This window comes from Balaenoptera physalus, assembly GCF_965194825.1.
Source record: "Balaenoptera physalus genome assembly, chromosome: 16".
NCBI lineage: Eukaryota > Metazoa > Chordata > Mammalia > Artiodactyla > Balaenopteridae > Balaenoptera > Balaenoptera physalus.
This window is the reverse complement of record NC_138898.1, coordinates 30,740,532-30,762,504: the sequence shown is the minus strand read 5'-3', so window position 1 is coordinate 30,762,504 and position 21,973 is coordinate 30,740,532. Positions and strand designations below refer to the sequence as shown.

Below are 21,973 nucleotides of genomic sequence, written 5' to 3'. Positions count from 1 at the left end.
TCGGGACCCAGGGGAAGGAGCAGTGACCCTGGGGGAGACTGAACCAGACCTACCTGCTGGTGTTGGGGGGTCTCCTGCAGAGGCGGGGGGTGGCTCTGTTTCACCGTGGGGACAAGGACACTGGCAGCAGAGGTTCTGGGAAGTGCTCCTTGGTGTGAGCCCTCCCAGAGTCTGCCATTAACCCCACCAAAGAGCCCAGGTAGGCTCCAGTGTTGGGTTGCCTCAGGCAAAACAACCAACAGGGAGGGAACCCAGCCCCACCCATCAACAGTCAAGTGGATTAAAGTTTTACTGAGCTCTGACCACCACAGCAACAGTCAGCTCTACCCCCCACCAGAGCCTCCCATCAAGCCTCTTAGATAGCCTCAACCACCAGAGGGCAGACAGCAGAAGCAAGAAAAACTACAATCCTGCAGCCTGTGGACCAAAAACCACAGTTACAGAAAGATAGACAAGATGAAAAGGCAGAGGGCTATGTACCAGATGAAGGAACAAGAAAAAACCCCAGAAAAACAACTAAATGAAGTGGAGATAGGCAACCTTCCAGAAAAAGAATTCAGAATAATGATAGTGAAGATGATCCAGGACCTCGGAATAAGAATGGAGGCAAAGATTGAGAAGATGCAAGAAATGATTAACAAAGACCTAGAAGAATTAAAGAACAAACAAACAGAGATGACCAATACAATAACTGAAATGAAAACTACACTAGAAGGAATCAATAGCAGAATAACTGAGGCAGAAGAACGGATAAGTGACCTGGAAGACAGAATGGTGGAATTCACTGCTGCGGAACAGACTAAAGAAAAAAGAATGAAAAGAAATGAAGACAGCCTAAGAGACCTCTGGGACAACATTAAACGCAACAACATTCGCATTATAGGGGTCCCAGAAGGAGAAGAGAGAGAGAAAGGACCAGAGAAAATATTTGAAGAAATTATAGTTGAAAACTTCCCTAACATGGGAAAGGAAATAGCCACCCAAGTCCAGGAAGCGCAGCGAGTCCCATACAGGATAAACCCAAGGAGAAACACACCGAGACACATAGTAATCAAAGTGGCAAAAATTAAAGACAAAGAAAAATTATTGAAAGCAGCAAGGGAAAAACGACAAATAACATACAAGGGAACTCCCATAAGGTTAACAGCTGACTTCTCAGCAGAAACTCTGCAAGCCAGAAGGGAGTGGCATGATATACTTAAAGTGATGAAAGGGAAGAACCTACAACCAAGATTACTCTACCCGGCAAGGATCTCATTTAGATTTGATGGAGAAATCAAAAGCTTTACAGACAAGCAAAAGCTACGAGAATTCAGCACCACCAAACCAGCTCTACAACAAATGCTAAAGGAACTTCTCTAAGTGGGAAACACAAGAGAAGAAAAGGACCTACAAAAACAAACCCAAAACAATTAAGAAAATGGTCATAGGAACATACATATCGATAATTACCTTAAACGTGAATGGATTAAATGCCCCAACCAAAAGACATAGACTGGCTGAATGGATACAAAAACAAGACCCATATATATGCTGTCTACAAGAGACCCACTTTAGACCTAGGGACACATACAGGCTGAAAGTGAGGGGATGGAAAAAGATATTCCATGCAAATTGAAATCAAAAGAAAGCTGGAGTAGCTATACTCATATCAGATAAAATAGACTTTAAAATAAAGAATGTTACAAGAGACAAGGAAGGGCACTACATAATGATCAAGGGATCAATCCAAGAAGAAGATATAACAATTATAAATATATATGCACCCAACATAGGAGCACCTCAATACATAACTAACAGCTATAAAAGAGGAAATCGACAGTAACACAATAATAGTGGGGGACTTTAACACCTCACTTACACCAATGGACAGATCATCCAAAATGAAAATAAATAAGGAAACAGAAGCTTTAAATGACACAGTAGACCAGATAGATTTAATTGATATATATAGGACATTCCATCCAAAAACAGCAGATTACACGTTCTTCTCAAGTGCGCACGGAACATTTTCCAGGATAGATCACATCTTGGGTCACAAATCAAGCCTCAGTAAATTTAAGAAAATTGAAATCATATCAAGCATCTTTTCTGATCACAACGCTATGAGATTAGAAATGAATTACAGGGAAAAACACGTAAAAAAGACAAACACATGGAGGCTAAACAATACGTTACTAAATAACCAAGAGATCACTGAAGAAATCAAAGAGGAAATCAAAAAATACCTAGAGACAAATGACAATGAAAACACGACGACCCAAAACCTATGGGATGCAGCAAAAGCAGTTCTAAGAGGGAAATTTATAGCTATACAAACCTACCTAAAGAAACAAGAAAAATCTCAAGTAAACAATCTAACCTTACACCTAAAGAAACTAGAGAAAGAAAAACAAACAAAACCCAAAGTTAGCAGAAGGAAAGAAATCATAAAGATCAGAGCAGAAATAAATGAACTAGAAACAAAGAAAACAATAGCAAAGATCAATAAAACTAAAAGTTGGTTCTTTGAGAAGATAAACAAAATTGATAAGCCATTAGCCAGATTCATCAAGAAAAAGAGGGAGAGGACTCAAATCAATAAAATCAGAAATGAAAAAGGAGAAGTTACAACAGACACCGCAGAAATACAAAGCATCCTAAGAGACTACTACAAGCAACTTTATGCCAATAAAATGGACAACCTGGAAGAAATGGACAAATTTTTAGAAAGGTATAACCTTCCAAGACTGAACCAGGAAAAACAGAAAATATGAACAGACCAATCACAAGTAATGAAATTGAAACTGTGATTAAAAATCTTCCAACAAACAAAAGTCCAGGACCAGATGGCTTCACAGGTGAATTCTATCAAACATTTAGAGAAGAGCTAACACCTATCCTTCTCAAACTCTTCCAAAAAATTGCAGAGGAAGGAACACTCCCAAACTCATTCTATGAGGCCACCATCACCCTGATACCAAAACCAGACAAAGACTACAAAAAAAGAAAATTACAGACCAATATCACTGATGAATATAGATGCAAAAATCCTCAACAAAATACTAGCAAACAGAATCCAACAACACATTAAAAGGATCATACACCACGATCAAGTGGGATTTATCCCAGGGATGCAAGGATTCTTCAATATACGCAAATCAATCAATGTGATACACCATATTAACAAATTGAAGAAGAAAAACCATATGATCATCTCAATAGATGCAGAAAAAGCTTTTGACAAAATTCAACACCCATTTATGATAAAAACTCTCCAGAAAGTGGGCATAGAGGGAACCTACCTCAACATAATAAAGGCCATATATGACAAACCCACAGCAAACATCATTCTCAATGTTGAAAAACTGAAAGCATTTCCTCTAAGATCAGGAACGAGACAAAGATGTCCACTCTCACCACTATTATTCAACATAGTTCTGGAAGTCTTAGCCACGGCAATCAGAGAAGAAAAAGAAATAAAAGGAATACAAATTGGAAAAGAAGAAGTAAAACTGTCACTGTTTGCGGATGACATGATACTATACATAGAGAATCCTAAAACTGCCACCAGAAAACTGCTAGAGCTAATTAATGAATATGGTAAAGTTGCAGGATACAAAATTAATGCACAGAAATCTCTTGCATTCCTATACACTAATGATGAAAAATCTGAAAGAGAAATTATGGAAACACTCCCATTTACCATTGCAACAAAAAGAATAAAATACCTAGGAATAAACCTACCTAGGGAGACAAAAGACCTGTATGCAGAAAACTATAAGACACTGATGAAAGAAATTAAAGATGATACCAACAGATGGAGAGATATACCATGTTCTTGGATTGGAAGAATCAACATTGTGAAAATGAGTATACTACCCAAAGCAATCTACAGATTCAATGCAATCCCTATCAAATTACCAATGGCATTTTTTATGGAGCTAGAACAAATCATCTTAAAATTTGTATGGAGACACAAAAGACCCCAAATAGCCAAAGCAGTCTTGAGGGAAGAAAACGGAGCTGGAGGAATCAGACTCCCTGACTTCAGACTATACTACAAAGCTACAGTAATCAAGACAATATGGTACTGGCACAAAAACAGAAACATAGATCAATGGAACAAGATAGAAAGCCCAGAGATTAACCCACGCACCTATGGTCAACTAATCTATGACAAAGGAGGCAAGGATATACAATGGAGAAAAGACAGTCTCTTCAGTAAGTGGTGCTGGGAAAACTGGACAGCTACATGTAAAAGAATGAAATTAGAATACTCCCTAACACCATACACAAAAATAAACTCAAAATGGATTAGAGACCTAAATATAAGACTGGACACTATAAAACTCTTAGAGGAAAACATAGGAAGAACACTCTTTGACATAAATCACAGCAAGATCTTTTTTGATCCACCTCCTAGAGTAATGGAAATAAAAACAAAAATAAACAAATGGGACCTAATGAAACTTCAAAGCTTTTGCACAGCAAAGGAAACCATAAACAAGATGAAAAGACAACCCTCAGAATGGGAGAAAATATTTGCAAATGAATCAACGGACAAAGGATTAATCTCCAAAATATATAAACAGCTCATTCAGCTCAATATTAAAGAAACAAACACCCCAATCCAAAAATGGGCAGAAGACCTAAATAGACATTTCTCCAAAGAAGACATACAGACAGCCATGAAGCACATGAAAAGATGCTCAACATCACTAATCATTAGAGAAATGCAAATCAAAACTACAATGAGGTATCACCTCACTCCTGTTAGAATGGGCATCATCAGAAAATCTACAAACAACAAATGCTGGAGAGGGTGTGGAGAAAAGGGAACCCTCTTGCACTATTGGTGGGAATGTAAATTGATACAGCCACTATGGAGAACAGTATGTAGGTTCCTTAAAAAACTAAAAATAGAATTACCATATGACCCAGCAATCCCACTACTGGGCATATACCCAGAGAAAACCGTAATTCAAAAAGACACATGCACCCGAATGTTCATTGCAGCACTATTTACAATAGCCAGGTCATGGAAGCAACCTAAATGCCCATCAACAGACGAATGGATAAAGAAGTTGTGGTACATATATACAATGGAATATTACTCAGCCATAAAAAGGAACGAAATTGAGTCATTTGTTGAGAAGTGGATGGATCTAGAGACTGTCATACAGAGTGAAGTAAGTCAGAAAGAGAAAAACAAATATCGTATATTAATGCATGTATGTGGAACCTAGAAAAATGGTACAGATGAGCTGGTTTGCAGGGCAGAAGTTGAGACACAGATGTAGAGAACGGACATATGGACACCAAGGGGGGAAAACTGCGGTGGGGTGGGGATGGTGGTGTGCTGAATTGGGCGATTGGGATTGACATGTATACACTGATGTGTATACAATTGATGCCTAATAAGAACCTGCAGTATAAAAAAACAAACAAACAAAACAACTAATACTAAACTTTCATTGGGTTATTTGTATGGAAATATGTTAATATAAATGTTTCAGACATTACATGAAAAAAAAAAAAAGAACTTGTTCCCAGGGGAGACCAGTAAAGGGGTGGAGGAAGCAGGACAGGCAAAGGGAGGAAGCTAAGGACTCAAGCATATGAATGTCCACAGCAGCATTTTTTATAACATCTCAAAACTAAGAACCACTCAAAGCTCCAGCAACAGTTGTGTCAATGAAAGAAAAATGTGGTTATAGTCACACAATCAAATGTTACTCAGCAAAGAGTATAACTGAGATGAAGCCACAAACCACAGGCTGGATACATCTCACAAACTGGGGAAAATATTTGCAACTCATACTCCAGACAAAGGGTTCATCTCCCTTATATATAGAGTTCCTTCAAGTTGTTAAGAGAAAGACCCAATAGAAAAATGAGCTGCGGATATGAACAGGCAATTCAGGGAAAAAGAAATACAAACGGCTCTTAAATGTTTGAACAAATATTCAACCTCACTCATAAGACAAAATGCAAATGGAGACTGCACTTTCACTTTCAGACTAGCAAATATTACGTTCTGATAACTGTGTTGGTAAGGTTGTGGGAAAATGAGCACTCCAGATATCGCTGGTACAACTGTGAACTGGCACAAATCAGAGGGCGATTTAACTCTATCTACCCAAATCACAAACACACATATTCTTTGACCCAGCAATCCTGCTTGTAGTATATCATCTCACAGATGAATTTGTGTATATAACTATCCATTACAGCATTGTTTGTAATAGCAAAGGGACTGGAAACCATTTATATGCCCAAGAGGAGACTATGAATAAATGATAGCATTCAGCTATTAAAAATGATGAGAATGCTGCATACCCATTAGAATGGCTAAAATTTTAAAGGTTGGGGACTTCCCTGGTGGTGCAGTGGTTGAGAATCCACCTGCCAGTGCAGGGGATACAGGTTCGATCCCTGGTCCGGGAAGATCCTACATGCTGCGGAGCAACTAAGCCCGTGTGCCACAACTACTGAGTCTGCGCTCTAGAGCCTGCGAGCCACAACTACTGAGCCCGTGCACCACAACTACTGAAGCCCGTGCGCCTAGAGCCCGTGCTCCACAACAAGAGAAGCCACCGCAATGAGAAGCCTGCGCACCGCAGCGAAACGAAGAGTAGCCCCCGCTCACCGCAACTAGAGAAAGCCTGTGTGCAGCAACGAAGACCCAACGCAGCCAAATAAATAAATAAATAAAAATAAAAGGTTGGCAACACTAAAATGTTGGTGAGGATATGGAGAACTCTGACACATTGCTAGTGGGAATGTAAAATGGTACAGACACTTTGGAAAATAGTTTCTTTAAAAAATTAAACATGCCCTTTACTGTATGACCTTGCAATTCTACTTCTAGGTATTTACAGATGAGAAATGAAAACATGTTCATACAGATTTACGCAGCAATTTGTAGCAGCCATATTTAGAAGAGCCCAAACTGGAAAAGAACCCAAATGCCTAGCTGGAGAATAGAGAAACCGTGCTTCCCCCTTACCATGGAACATACTCAGCACTACAAAGGAGCAAATTACTGCTACGTGAAACAATGCAAATGAATCTCAAAAACAAAGAGGGAAGGAAACCAGACACAAAAGAGTACATGTTTTATGATTCTACTTGTATGAAGTTCTAGAACAGGCAAATCTTATCTATAGACAGAAAGTATATCAGTGTTTGCCTGGGGTTAGGAGTGGGAGAGATTGACTGGGAAGGGGCACAGGGGAACTATTTGGGGGTGATGGGAAGGTTCTATCTAGATTGTGGTGGTGATTACATAGGTGTATAAATTTATCAAAACTCATCTAACTGTACACTTAAAGTAAATGCATTTTATTGTAATTTTAAAATCTAAAGTAATCATAATAGAATAATAGTTATAAGAATAGTGTTGGGACTTCCCTGGTGGCACAGTGGATAAGACTCTGTGCTCCCAATGCAGGGGCCCAGGTTCGATCCCTGGTCAGGGAACTAGATCCCACACGCATGCTGCAACTGGGAGTTCGCATGCCACAACTACTGCAACATGCTGCAACAAAGACCTGGCACAACCAAATAAATAAAAATAAATAAATATTTAAAAAAATAATAATAGTGTTAATGTGGACTTCCCTGGTGGTCCAGTTGTTAAGACTCTGCACTTCCACTGCAGGGGGCAGGTTCAATCCCTGGTCAGGGGCATATGCTGCATGGCAAGGCCAAAAAAAGAAAGAAAAAGAAAAACAATAGTGTGTTAAGGAGACCACTGATAGGAAGGATCTCCAAGGGTATTAAGTGAAAAAAATCAAGGTACAGAAAAATGTTAAAAAGAGGGGAAAAAATGTTTGTATTATCGTGGACATGCATGAAATAATCTAAAAGCCTATACAAGAAGCTAATAATAGCTTCCTGTTGGAGGGGCGTGGTCTGAGAGGATGGGATGTTCCCTATACCTCTCACCATACTTTTTGATGTTTGAATCAGGCCAACATAGGTTACCTTCCCCACTGCAACTCTTACTAACTGAATTGGAGCATTTTGAATTCTCATAAACAAATAGATTTGCTTAAATTTAACATCCCTCGCTATCGGAATACTTGCTATTAGCTATCCGAATTTACTACTCAGTACACAAACTTTTTAAAACAAGAAACAAAAGCCAAAAGGCTCCCGCATGTGTGGGAGTCTATGGCTTTGTTCCATTCCTCGCCCCACCCCCACCCCCGGCCACCACCAGGGACAAAGAGTTGCCCCCCTCTCCGCCCGCCCGCCTGTTCCACCGCCTCACCTTTGCCGGGCAGGGAGCCCGCAGGGCCTCGGCCTCCGCTCGTCCTCCCGACCGACCCGCGCACCTCGGGCGCAGGGGCTGGCGGCCACCGCGGAACAGAGACTAGCTTGGGGCCGTGGCTGCACCTGCCTGTCGCGGTCGCCCGGGCCTCCCTTCTCCTAGGGCCCGCCCGTCTCTCACCCGGGCGACTCTGGGCGTGACTGGTGTCAAGGCGAGGACAAAGGTCCGATCCAGGAGACCATGGAGGGAGGCGCTTCCTGGGCAGACCGGAGCAGCAACAGGTGGCCCCCTAGCACTGTCCCCGCCTCCCCGCTCTGGTCCTCAAAGGTCCTTCCCGAGTGTCCCCGCCCCATCTCCACTTCCCACCCCCACGAATAGGGGGCCCTCTGAGACCTATGCGGCGGGTTGGCTCGGGAGGGTCTCCCGCCCCGCCGAGCTCTAGGCCCTAGACGCGGGAGGGTGGTCCCGGCTCCCCGAGGGCACACGCCGGCCGGGGTCAGGACTGATGGGCTGAAATGGTGTCGCGGGCAGGCGGGGCTCCGTGCGGGGTCGCGCGAGGAGGGGGTTGCGGACCAGGAAGGGGGTGCGGGAGGGTCGGGAGGCGGCGGGCCGGCTGCAGAGGGCGTGGGTCGGCCGCGATCCAGCCGGGGCGGAGCCGAGAGCTGGGAGCCCAGCTCAGACGCTAGGCGCTCACAGCTATGCGCCCGGGGTATCGGAGCGCTCGAGGGTCGCCGGCGTTGGGGCTGCTGCTGCTACTGCGACTACCGTGGCCGGTGTGGGGGGCTGAGGCGTTTCAAGGTGAGTGGGAGTGCGCCGCGAGGTCGCTGTCGGGGATGGAGGGTCGGAAATCCCCGAGGGTCGCGCGGGCCAGGAGGACAGGGCATGGGGAGGGTTTGGGAGAGTCTCTGTGGGAATTGCCCAGGGACTCTCAATTGTGCTGGCCTCAGGGCCCAGACTTGCACACTGTGCCCAGATACCCTGTGCCAATGGCGAAGCAGAGTGGCAGGGCCCCTTCCCTTCAAGCAGCCGCTCAGCACCCCCAAACCCCTCTGGATTCTCTGCTGTGGCCCCATCCGCCAGTATGAAGGTTCCTGCACCTTCATCCCCTACGGTTCAGCGGGCCTCCGTCCTCCAGGAAGCCTCAGACCACCGGTGCCCTGGAGTCCCTGTTGCGCCCTCACACTAAGGGACTAGCTGTGGCCTCCACACTCATGCATCATTCCATGTTCACCCCCTCATCCCAGGGCCTTGGGGCAGTGTGTATATTGTTTATATTGTTGCCTTGTTTGGTTAGATAGAAACGGCTTCAAACAGAAGGTGCCTGTTTAGCAGGGCCCTGGGGGAAGACTGCAGCTCTGTCTCTTCTCGGTTTGACTTCTACAAACTCTCTGTGAGATGGGGCTGGTGAAAACCTCTCCCAAAGGGTGGGAGGATTGGCGGAGTCCTGTACATCCTGACAAGGCGGGCAGGAAGGGCTGGGCAGCCTGGGGACAGTGGGTTCCAGAGCACTGTGTGGGGGTGGGGGGGGGCGGGTGGCAACAGGGATAGGGTCCTGCTCTGTTCTGGGGCGTGGAGGGGGAGGGACGACAGCCCTCATGCCTTTGGGGATGGTCCCCAGGCATTCCGCTGCTCCCTCCTCTTCAGCCTGGGGTCAGGGGAGGATGGAGGGACCCCTGGGAGGAATGGAGAGGGACTCTATGCTCCCCAACACCACACTGGCTCCTCAGTTTCCACTCCCATCCACCTAGTCACCACAGCTCCATCTCTGCCTCCTTGCCCCTATCAAGGTGCCAATGGCCAGCGTGTGTGCACAGGGCCAGGAGGAGAACCCACACTCACACATGCACACAGGCACACCTTCCCCTCTCCACCCTGGGAAGCCCAGGGCCAGCTGGACCTGGTGCTCCACACCGAGTTAAGTCCTCTCTGGCCTGAGACCGCCCCCCCCCCCAATGCACTCAGACCCCTCCCTACACTGGCCCTTCAGCCTCAATTCCAAGGCCCTGCACCTCCCCACCCCCACCCCCATCTACCTGATGGAAACTACTGATCCAATCAAGGAGGGCTTCTTGGGAGAAGGGGACTTCCTGGAGCGGCTGCTATTCCAGGTCTTTGATGATGGGGTCTGGAGGAGGAGATGGAGAAGGAGAAAGGAGTCGGCGTGGCCTGGCAGGAGTTGAGTCACTTCCATAGGCAGCCATCTCAGCCTGGGCAGGACGGGGGTTGGGGAGCTGTCAGTTCTGGGAGCTGGGCTTCCCCAGGGACTGAGGGAAGGCTGCCTGTAGGCTCTGGGCAGCCTGAGGTCTGATTCCTGCAGGGCGGGTGTGGTGAGAGTTTCCAGGGCCCACTTGTTGGGGGGGGGAGCTGGGAGCATTCCAGGGGAGCATTGCAGGCGCTTTCTGAGTAATGCTTCACTCTGGTATTCCTCCTGGAGCCCGCCTTAAGCATTCCCGTCCTGGGAGCACTCAGGCTCTGTCTCTCAAACAACCCCCCACCCCTTGAAGACACGAGGAGGGGGCTTCTGGGCCAGTGTCCCTGGAAGCCCTGCCCCCAGCATGAAGCCCCCAGAGGGAGCTTTGGGCAACATCTGGCTGTTGTTTTTCTCAGATGGTGGGGGAGACACAGGCGTCCTGTCTTCACAGATCTCTCACCCTAAAAGCATCTGCTGCCCAGTCTAAAAGTACCCAAAGCTGCCTCCCATTTCCTTTCCCCTCTGTATTAGGGGCCTTGGTCTCTTCCTTGTGATCTTTGACCCCATTCCCCCTCCCAAGGTCAGTGGGTCTCCCAAGTGCCCAGCTGAGCAGTTCTTTCCAGGCTCCTCTGTCTCTCTTCTGCCACCTCCCTGGTGGCTCCTCAGTTCCAAGGATGCCCCATGGGTGGCCACCCTTCTCCAGGCTAAACTTTTTTTTTTTTTTTTTTTCAGGCTAAACTTTTGAGTACTGAAGATGGAGTCTCCTGTTCCTGCCTGCTGACATCCTCTAACTCTATCCCTCTGTTGTCTCCAATTTCCCCATGTCCCTCAGGTTCCCCTCACCCTGTGCTCTGTCCTCTCCCCAGGAAACACCCCTGGAGAGCCAGTCATCCTGCACTGGGTTCTGGATGGACGACCCCGGCGCATGGTCACCCTGGAGCAGCCGGTCAGTGCCAGGTCATCCCTTACTCTGCAGAGGCCCAGGGTCTCTCAGCCCCTTTACCCCTCCCCAAATATCAGCGTGGCAGTTTCGCTGGGGTCCCTAGATCCCCAGAGTCCTTCAGGCCCCTCCCTGAAGGTTTGGCAGGGGCGGGTGGGAGACGTCTAGATGGAAGAGGCTGCACACATGGAAGTCATTTTCCAGTTTCCTCTCCCCCACCTCCTCCCTAACCATCTCTTCCCAGTGTTATTCAGGCCACCTCCACCCCATCAGGCAGAGGTGGGGCCAGAAGCTTTTCAAGAACCTCTTTAAGAAAACACCAAAATATCCTCCTTTTGCAAAGTTTACCAGAACATGTGACCCTGTGGATGCGTTGCTGTCCTCTCCAGGACCTTGCCATTTAGGGGCCTGAAACTTGTCTCACTGGCTCACGCCACTTCTGCCCAGTAGTCACTCTCCTAGTACCCCCAAATGCAAGCCCACCCTGTTTTGCTTATTCTGGATGCTCTGTCCCAGTCTCCTCCCAACAGCCATCCATCACACACTTTCAGAATAACCTTGTCCCCATCTGTATGTGCCACAAAGCTGTGCTGCATGGAGACCAACAGCCTTTGTATGCCCATTTCACAGAGGGGCAAACTGAAGCCCAGAGAGGCTGGAGAAACTGCCCAAGGTCACACAGCTCTTTAACCCAGAAGAAACCATTGGCCAATGTTCCCCAAGCCTAGAGCACCCTTTTCATCATGAATTTTCAGGAAAGAGAGGACAATCCACTGTCCAAGCCTGCAAGGAGGAAGGCAGGAGAGCACTGCCATGTAGGCCGGGGGGCCCCCACAGACCCAGCAACTCTCAACCTAGGGCCCTCACTGGGTCCCCCAGACCCTCAGGGCCCCCATTCAAGTGATCAGCATGGTGCCAGCCCGAGCTTTGAGATTGTTCATCACCGGCATAGGGGAAGGGACATCACATGCTGAGACCACCCTGACTGTGGACCTCCCTCTGGGCCTGGCCTGGGCTGTGACCAAACAGGAGGGGAGTGCCAGAGGGAATTTGCTTTCCTCATTTTTTCTGTCCCTGGGAAGTCTGCCAAAGATGAGGACAGCAGACAGAGTGGCAGGGAGTCCCGCCCAGAGGCAGGAAACACCTACATTTTAGGTTGGAGATGGAGTGCATGGTGAAGGGCAGGGTCACCAGGAGGGCAAGAAATGAGGACAGCAGGGGCTGCAGAGGGACAGAGAGAGGGATGGGGGTGGGGCAAGGGGAAGCTTTCCATCTGGGCTGCCTCCTTTCCTCAGTGCAAACCTTTCTCCAATAAAACAAGTGACATTCCGGCCACGTGAGCTCATGCTTGGGGCCTAGGGCAGCCTTTGGCTGGGGGAGGGGACTATTTGCTCCCTACTTGCAGAGGAAGGCCCCCCCCCCCAACAAGACTCTGAGCCTCTTGGCGTGGGGCCCAGGCCAGTGCATTGTGGGATAAAAGGGAAGGGCCAGCAAGAGTGGGGGCCAGCATTCCAAAGACACAGCTGCTCTCCAGGAGGCTCCTGGCCCGCTCCAGCTCTGGGCCCCCAGCCAGGGAGTGGACAAAGCGGGCAGATGGGGTATTCCCACAGGGTGGAAGTGGCAAAGAGGGTAGGGGAAGGAGAGGTGGGCAGGCTGGCCCAGGCCCACCCTCCTGACATCTAGCCAAGAAAACCAGAGTTTTTCTCTTGGCAAGGAGTGTGGGTCAGTGTTTACCTCACAGGCTCAGGGAAGCAGGTGTGGGGCGAGTCTGCTAGAGGAGTAGGAAAATTTGGGGGGGGGGCAGCTAGTCAACATTGGAGGTGGAGGTACTAAGTCTGAATTCTACAGGGAGTGGGGAACAGCAAGGTACAGAAAGGAGAGGTTGTGAGGAGGCCTGAGCTGTGGCTACCCCACCCTCCCACATCAATGTCTTCAGGACCCCACTCTCCTCCTGCTTAGAGGAAGCCTTCTGGGCATGAAAGAGGAGGGAAGACCAGAGGAAGAGCCCAGTAACCTTGGGCAAGGCATGGCATCTTTCTGAGACCACTTGCCTCTCCAGGGAGGATGTGGAGTGCACCTAGCAGGCTCTGTCAAATGGTTGCTGTCAGAACAACAAACATTCTTAGTTTGAGAGCATCTTTGCAAGTTCTCACCCCACACCCATCCACACCCACAATGGCAAGTGGGGTCCTTCTGCCCCGTGCCCCTGTGCTCTCCCCATGAACTCCCTCGCCAGTCAGCTCCACATCCTTCCTGCTTCCTGGCAGGCAGGGGACCTGGATGCCCGCCCTCTCAGCCCTACACTCCTTCTTGCCCAGGTCTCGAAGCTAGAAGTGGGGCTGGTGGCCTTGAAGGCTGAAGGCCAGGAGCTCCTGCTAGAGCTGGAGAAGAATCAGTGAGTACCAGGCCGGGGAAAGAGCTGGGAGCCAAGAACAGCCCCTCTCTCTGGGGAGGGATCAGTGCTGGGGACAGAGACTGATGGGAACCCCAGACGGAGGCTGGATGGGGTGAGAGCCCCAGAGGAGGAGGTGCAGGTGACAGGTTGAGTCATGCTAGCCCATGACTGGCTCCCTCGAGACTGAAGTGGGCTACTGAGGCTGGGTCAGCCCTGCTGTGGGGCACATCTCTCATCCCGGCCCCCGAAACATCTTGTCAGCTTCCTGCCAGGAATGAGTGAGCATCACCTGGTGGGTGCTCACAGGGTGTGCTGAGTCAAAAGAGAATCCGAGATGGATTCCAAAGATGGGCGGGAGCTCCAGGCTTCGGGAATGCCAGGGACAAAGGTACAGTGGCTACATAGGTCAAGGCACATTCAAGGCGGGGGGTGGTGGCAATTTGTCTGGCTTGCCTGGGGAGTCTCCATCTGAGGGAGGGGAGCAAGGGGAAACAAATTTGGGGAGTCCTAGCAGGGCCAGATCACAGAAGGCCATTTTGGTGCTGAGTGTCCAGGATGGTGCAAAGCCAAAGATTCTGAGCTGGTGAATGAGCAGGCAGAGCTGGGCTGGGTGAGGTGAATGTCTAAGATGGAGCGTGGGTTCGTGAAACCATCTAGATTGTGTTATCAACAGCTATCATTTATCAAGTGATTCTGAGCATTGTACACGTTTTATTCTCCCCCATGCACTGGGAACAAATGCAGGTGGAACTCAGGTTCCGCCACGCCTAACCATAGCTTCTCTGGGGTTCAATGTCCCCATGTGTTAAAAAGGGTGATCACATCACCTCCCTCCTAAGGTTGAGTGTGTGGGTGGAGTGGGGGAGCAAAGCTGGAGGAGGAGGTAAGACTGCGAAGTGGAGAAGCAGGCATCACAAGTCTTTGGGGGCAGTCTGCGGGTAAAGAGGTCAAGGTGAGGTGGGGTGAAGGATTTTCTTTAAAGAAGAGAAATTGACTTATGGTTGATCCATCTTGGTGGGAAGGATCCTGATGAGATGGAGCCCAAAGATGAATTCAATTACTTGAGTGGGGTCTGGAGAAGGAGGGGAGGAGGATCCCTGCTCAGACGGGCAGGGCAGGAGCAGGTGTGGATTCTGTTTTCTCTGGAAGCAGGGGGTGAGCATCCGTGAAGGGCAGGTGGGGAGATATGTGGGATCTGGGGGCCTGAGGAGAAGATTTGAAGGAACTCTGAATGGGAGGAGGTGGGCTCGAGGGTTGTCCAGATGCCCAACAAGGGTAGGCAGCAGCCAGGGCCACCTAGGGAGTTCACACACTTCCTTGGCTCCAAGTCCCACCTCCTTGGCAGTGTCTCCTGACTCCTCTCCTCCTGCCCAGTCTCTTTCTAACGCCCCTGACCTGTGGATCCAGCTGCCTGCCACAGGCTCCAGGGGAACCACAAACTTTCCCGTGTTCCTGTTCTTCCCTGGTGCTTCCCACACGCCCATTTCCATTTCTAAGCCATCACCAAGGCTCCTTCCTGACCTTCACCTTGCTCACTCTAGCCCAAGATTTTACTGAGCTGAGCAATGCACAGTCACTCCTGTCCCTTCCCTAAGACACACTTTGGCTGCTTCCTAAGTGCTAGCCCTGTGCCTCACTCATAGAGCTACTCAATTAGTAATCAGGGAGGAAGACCAGAGGGCATCCTGGAGGAGGCAGGGCTGGATTAAGTAATTTCTGCAACACCCCCTCCCAGCAGGCTGCTGGCTCCAGGATACACAGAAACCCACTACAGCCCAGATGGGCAGCCAGTAGTGCTGTTCCCCAACCACACGGTGAGATACTTCCATGGACTCTGAGGACAGGGTGAGGAGTGCTGGGGTATGCACCCACCAAGGTCCTCTCCACCATTTCCCCCATTCTTCTCCTGTTCCTAAGGAGAAGCTGGAGCCAGTCCCCCACCATGCTTTCTTTCTTGCCCCTCCCACTTCAGTCCTGGCTGAGATTTGGGGCTGGGTCCTTTGCTCTCCAGGATCATTGCCACTACCATGGGCGTGTGAGGGGCTTCCTGGACTCCTGGGTAGTCCTCAGCATCTGCTCTGGGATGAGGTGAGGAGTTCTGGGGGGAGGGGCCTGGGCCGGGGGCTAGGGAAAGAGTTCCCTTACTGCCCACCCCTGTACCCCTTTGCACCCTAGGGGCCTGATCACACTCAGCAGCAATACCAGCTATTATGTGCATCCCTGGCCAGCTGGGGACTCCAAAGACTTCTTGACCCACAAGATCTTCCGGACGGAGCAGCTACTCAGCTGGAAAGGGGCCTGTGGCTACAGGGACCCAGGGGACAAAAGGGACATGGCCAGCCTTTCGTGTGACACCCAGATCAGGGTCAGGAGCACGGGCAGGGGTGGGGGTAGGAATGCAGTACCCAGAGCCCTTTAAAATCAGAAGAGACAGGAATGTGCAGCCCCAATTCAGGGCCTCCTGTCCTGACATTTTTATTTGGAGGCTGAAGAAACAAGTTCTAGCAAAATTTTAAAGTTAACTTTGTGCTTTATGGGAATTGGGGTTGGTGGTCAGGGCTCAAGCCCAACAGCCTGCCACTCAGGGTCACCATTACCGCCTCCCCAGGAGAGGCGGGAGTCCCTGGGGAGCCCGAGGTATCTGGAGCTGTACATGGTGGCAGATCACACTCTGGTGAGAGAAGTCCCAAGGGGGTTGGCAGGCCTGGATGGGGTGAGCTCAGCCCGTCCTCACACGCGGTATTGCTTGCTGCTTTTCTAGTTCTTGACCCAGCACCGGAACTTGAACCACACCAAACGGCGTCTTCTGGAGATCGCCAGCTATGTGGATCAGGTTGGGTCGGCGGGGGGAAGAGCCCTTTTGGGGGTGACCACGACAGGGGCAGGCTTGGAGATGGGGAGAGGGAACGGAGGGGAGGAAAGAGGGGCGCTCCCATGGAGGAGCACGGGCACCGCGGAGGCCCCCCGCTTCAGCCCTGCCCCGCCGCGCCCGCAGATTCTCAGGACTCTGGACATTCAGGTGGCGCTGACCGGCCTGGAAGTGTGGACCGAGGAGGACCAGAGCCGCGTCACGCCAGACGCGAACGCCACGCTCTGGGCCTTCCTGCAGTGGCGCCAGGGACTGTGGGCACGGCAGCCACACGACTCGGCTCAGCTTCTCACGTGGGTGCCTCCGACCCCTACGCGGTCCTGGCCGGGCGGCCCGGACTCCCGGCCCAACCGGTCAAGCCGCGCTCCTCCCTCAGGGGCCGCGCCTTCCAGGGCGCCACCGTGGGCCTGGCGCCGGTCGAGGGCATGTGCCGCGCGGAGAGCTCTGGAGGCGTGAGCACCGTGAGCGCCACCCGGGAAGGGAGGAGGAGGAGAGGTGCTGGGGGGTGGTCCCCGCAGCCCGCAGTGACCGTCCCCACGCCCTCCCAGGACCACTCGGAGCTCCCCATTGGTGCTGCAGCCACCATGGCCCACGAGATAGGCCACAGCCTCGGCCTCAGCCACGACCCCGACGGCTGCTGCGTGGAGGCAGCGGCGGAGCAGGGCGGCTGCGTGATGGCCGCAGCTACCCGGTACCCGCGCCGGGGCGGGGGCGGGGCTGCAGGACAGGCTCCGCGGGACCCGGGCCTTCCTCAGCTGCATTTCTTTGGGCGAAATGGTTATCCCTCAGTTTCTTCTTCTGTGAAATGGGGATGATGATAATAGTGCCTGCCCTGAGGTTGTTTATGAGGCTTAAGTGTAGGGAACGCAGGCAAAGTGGATTCTCATGATATGATAAATTATTTTCGGACAACCTTGCGAGGTGACTCCAACCCCGGGAGGAGCGGCGCTGGGTTGGGATTCGACCTTGGGTCCTGGGCTGCCCGCTCTTGGCGTCACACCCTCCTGCCTCGCGTTCGCCTTGTGACTTTGCGCGAGTTACTTACCCTCTCTGGGCTCTGCCTCTAGAGAATTCTAGCCGCCAGTTGCTCAGGCGGTGTTCGCGCATCTGGCGGCTGCGTAGCCAAGCACCTGTGTGCCGGGGGGAGGGGATTGGAGACGAGCAGGGGTTGACAGGGGGTGGTCCCCGCACGCCCGACGCCCTCCCCGGCCCGTAGGCACCCGTTCCCGCGAGTGTTTAGCGCCTGCAGCCGCCGCCAGCTGCGCGACTTCTTCAGGAAGGGAGGAGGCGCGTGCCTCTCCAACGCGCCGGACTCCGGGCTCCTGGTGCCCCGGGCGTACTGCGGGAATGGCTTCGTGGAAGAGGGCGAGGAGTGCGACTGCGGCGCCGGCCAGGTCGGGTCCGCACGACCAGCCCCGGGGGACCAAGCTGGTCCCCGCCCGCCCCCTCCCCGGAGGTCTGGGCGCTGCACCCTCACCTGGTCCCTCCTCGCCTTTCCGGCTCCAGGAGTGCCCGGACTCCTGCTGCCTTGCCCACAACTGCTCGCTGCGTGCGGGGGCCCAGTGCACCCACGGGGACTGCTGCGCACACTGCCTGGTGAGGGTATGGGAGGCTCGGGGGTGAGGGTTGGGGGCACTTGGGAGCCGGCCTGTTGGTCTTGGCTAATCGGCGCCCTCCGGTCCCCCTTGCGGGTGCTGGCTCTGCTCTGTGCGTGGGTTCGCCTGGGCCTCCCCACAGGGCTCTCTCGTGTCCGATTGGCGCTCTCGAAGTGGATCTCTAACTGTTCGTTTTCTCTCTATGCCTCGCCACCTTCCCTCCACCCGGGTCACCTGCGTAGCTGAAGCCGGCGGGTGCGCCTTGCCGCCGGTCTGCAGGCGACTGTGACCTCCCTGAATTCTGCACGGGCGCCTCCCCCTATTGCCCCCCGGACATTTACCTACTGGACGGCTCGCCCTGCGCCAGAGGCCGCGGCTACTGCCGGGACGGCGCGTGTCCCACGCTGGAGCATCAGTGCCAGCAGCTCTGGGGGCCTGGTGAGACCAAGAGAGCCTCCTCCGCCCGCATCCCCCGGTCTGCTCAGCTTAATGCTCTAGGGGGAGGTGGGCGGGGGAAAACTGAGGCAGAAGGGGCGTGGTTCCGGTCTGGGCTGCCCCCCCCCGCCCCAGTCCCGCCCATGCTTCCTCAGGCTCCCGCCCAGCCCCGGAGGCCTGTTTCCAGGTAGTGAACTCTGCGGGAGACGCCCATGGGAACTGCGGCCAGCAGGACGACAGCAGCTTCTTGCCCTGTGCGCAGAGGTGGGGAGCGGAGGGAGGGGAAGCTGGGGAGGAGGGTATGGAGAAACTCCACGCTGTTTGACTACCCTGCACTTCGACCCTAGCGATGCGCAGTGTGGGAAACTGCAGTGCCAGGGCGGGGAGAAGAGCGCACTGGCGCCACACATGGTGCCGGTGGACTCCACCATACCCCTAGGCAGCCGCCAGGTGACCTGCAAGGGAGCCTTCGTGCTGCCCGGCACCCACCTGGACCTGCCTGATTTGGGCCTGGTTGAGTCAGGCACCCAGTGTGGACCTAGAATGGTGAGCCCTGCCCACCCAACCCCTCCCTGCCACTTGAGTCCCGCAGGCCAAAGCATCACTCCCCCTCACTGCCCAGTGCACACACTGCCCATAGGTGTGCCAGGAAAGGCGCTGCCAGAACACTACCTTCCGAGAGCTGGACCTCTGCCTGACCACCTGCCATGGTCACGGGGTGAGTGGCCTGAAAGATGTGTGTGGGGTGACCTTGGAAGTCCCTGATCTCGTGGGACCCTCCTTTTCTCTTTTCCACTGCAGGTTTGCAATAGTAACCATAATTGCCACTGTGCTCTGGGCTGGGCTCCGCCTTCCTGTGACAAGCCAGGGTTTGGTGGTAGTGTGGACAGCGGTCCTATGCAGTCTGAAAGTGCGCCAATGGGGGGCAAGTGCGGAGGGCCCCTGTGATGCACCTCAGGACTCAGCCGTGCCCTGTCCTCCGCAGACCAGGACACCTTCACGCTGGCGGTGATCCTTAGTTTTCTGCTGCCTCTGCTTCCTGGGGCTGGCCTGGCCTGGTGCTGCTGCCGGCACCCGGAACTCCGTCTCCAACAATGCCTTTGGGGCTCAAGGAGGGACCCCATGTGCAGTGGGTAGGCACTGAGGGCTAAGGTTTCTGCTCCCTGAGCCCACTCCTTTGGTTCCTGCTCCTCAGAGCTCTGCTGGAGCTGGGGCAGCTGGGGTGGGGTCCTCAGGCCTTGCCCCCAGGTGCAGAGAGGCAGGCAGAGGCAATGGAAAGAAGCATTGAGCAGAAGGCCCCAGTGGCCTTCCAGTGAAGCCAAAGGTGTGGATCCATGCAGGGCCCTCTACCCCACTGCTGGGGCCCCCACTGCTGTGATTCAGTACCTCTTGTCCATATCTTCTTTTCTCCCACCAAGAGGCTGCCTCATCCTTGACTTTGCCCTGTTTTTCCACCAGCTTATAATGCAATTCCTGCTCCAATGTACCCTTCAAGGCCTCTCCAGCTTCTCTCGCATGAGCTTTCAGTCTTCTGGCATTTCCTCTGCCTAAATCTCTGCTGTTACCCGCTTCAAGTTCCCAAATGCTGGGCCCAGCACATCTTTCCTTTTACTACCGTTGGGCAGCTATGGTGCTGGATGCTCTTGTGCCAAAGGCCTGCCCCTAACCCAGTTCTCCACGACCTGGGATGAGGGTCACATGATACCAAGCATGGTCAGTCTAGGGCTGCCCCTTCACGGGGCTCTGGGCAAAGCATGAGCCCTATGACCACATCTGACACAGCCTAGCCTTGGGAGTGTTCTGGGCAAGCTGAGGGAGAGGGCAAAGTTTGGGCTGGAGATGGAGGCAGAGGGCATCCCAAACAAGGGCAGGGCACCAGCTGAGAGGGCCTTGACACAATTAGTGTTGATTGTGGGTCTGTGAGCAGAGGATCAAGGTGGTCAGAGCTTGGTGTGTCATCACTGGGGGCTTACAGGGGGGGCAGCAAATGCATGTCATCAGCCAGGTGAAGTATTGAGGAAACTGTTTCAAAGAGACATCAAAGGAAGTGGTAAGGCCCTGGGAGGTGGGGTGTGAGCAGCCGAGCATAGCTTGGAGTCATCGAGGGCAGCAGGGCCACCCAATGACAAGGAGCACAAATACAGGTACCACTGGGGAAGGAAGTCCGCCCCTCTTTGGGACCTGAGTGACGCCAACATCTGGAGGATGCTGGGGTGGTTCCAGAGCTTAGGAGAAATATCAGGGCTGGAGAGAGGAAGTGTCAGAGGCCCTGGGAAAGCATGAGTCTCAACTGGAGCCTGGACCCCAAGGGCTCCTCTCAGGAGGGAGCAGGAAGTGAGCTGGACAGAATAACCTGGGTGCAAGCCTCTGGCTGCAGGAAAGAAGCCCCAGGGTGCCCTACTAACGGTCACTGTCTTAGTCTCCTGGCCTCTTATCCACTGCTCAAACCCAAAGATGTCCCATGCAGGGGCCACCCCCTAGGCAGTGTTCACCCAATAGAGTTGGACCTGACAGCCACTGCGGAGCCCCGGCCCCTGGGTGCATGAGGCACAGTGGGAGATGGGGAGGGAAGGAAAGGGACGGGCTCTTGTCTTCTGCCTCCTTCCAGATGGGCCCTCTCCTCTCCACTTAGCACCCAGCCACCTTGAGCCCCTGTGCCCCACCCCGCATCAGGGACTCTTGCCACCTATGTTCACAGCACTCTTCCCTCGCCTATTGCTCCGCAGACCCTGAGAACTCTGCCAGAGCCCAACAGCCACCTTGAGAAGCCTGTGCCCCATGGCCCTGCTTGTACCCCCCAAGGTAGGTGGGGCCCTTCACTTCCCATTGCTCACCCATCCACCTCTTGCCCCTCATCTCACAGTCCCTTACTCTGAGTTTTTTTTTTTTAATATTTATTTATTTGGCTGCGTTGGGTCTTAGTTGTGACACGCAGGATCTTTGTTGTGGCATGTGGGATCTTTATTTGCAGCATGTGAACTCTTAGTTGCAGCATGCGAACTCTTAGTTGCGGCTTGTGGGATCTAGTTCCCCGAACAGGGAGCGAACCAGGGCCCCCTGCATTGGGAGTGCAGAGTCTTAGCCACTGGACCACCAGGGAAGTCCCACTCTGAGGTTTTTGAGACAGACCTCGTGGAGAAGCTGTTGTCTGGGGCCAGATACTGGAGGCCCCTGGGGCAGGGGAGGAAGAAGTTCTGGCTCTTCCTGGGTCACTGGTTTTCCCTGAGGGAGGACAGGGGCTCCCTGACACATGACTTGCAGCCTGGGGTCCCAGCCCTCAGGGGATGA

General features: G+C 52.3%; 1 protein-coding gene across 1 annotated transcript; it reads left to right on the top strand.

Annotated features, from left to right (window-relative positions):
• Positions 1–8,851: 8,851 nt before the first annotated feature.
• ADAM33 (ADAM metallopeptidase domain 33) lies at positions 8,852–21,405 on the top strand. Its single transcript, XM_082432099.1, has 20 exons — positions 8,852–9,058; positions 11,318–11,397; positions 13,710–13,786; positions 15,522–15,600; positions 15,798–15,874; positions 15,962–16,151; positions 16,395–16,460; positions 16,548–16,619; positions 16,782–16,948; positions 17,032–17,116; positions 17,204–17,346; positions 17,872–18,049; positions 18,162–18,251; positions 18,493–18,688; positions 18,841–18,949; positions 19,033–19,231; positions 19,326–19,403; positions 19,487–19,595; positions 19,671–19,818; positions 20,883–21,405. The coding sequence occupies exons 1-20, from the start codon at positions 8,959–8,961 to the stop codon at positions 21,229–21,231; spliced, it is 2,592 nt and encodes an 863-aa protein (XP_082288225.1). The 5' UTR covers positions 8,852–8,958; the 3' UTR covers positions 21,232–21,405.
• Positions 21,406–21,973: the final 568 nt, after the last annotated feature.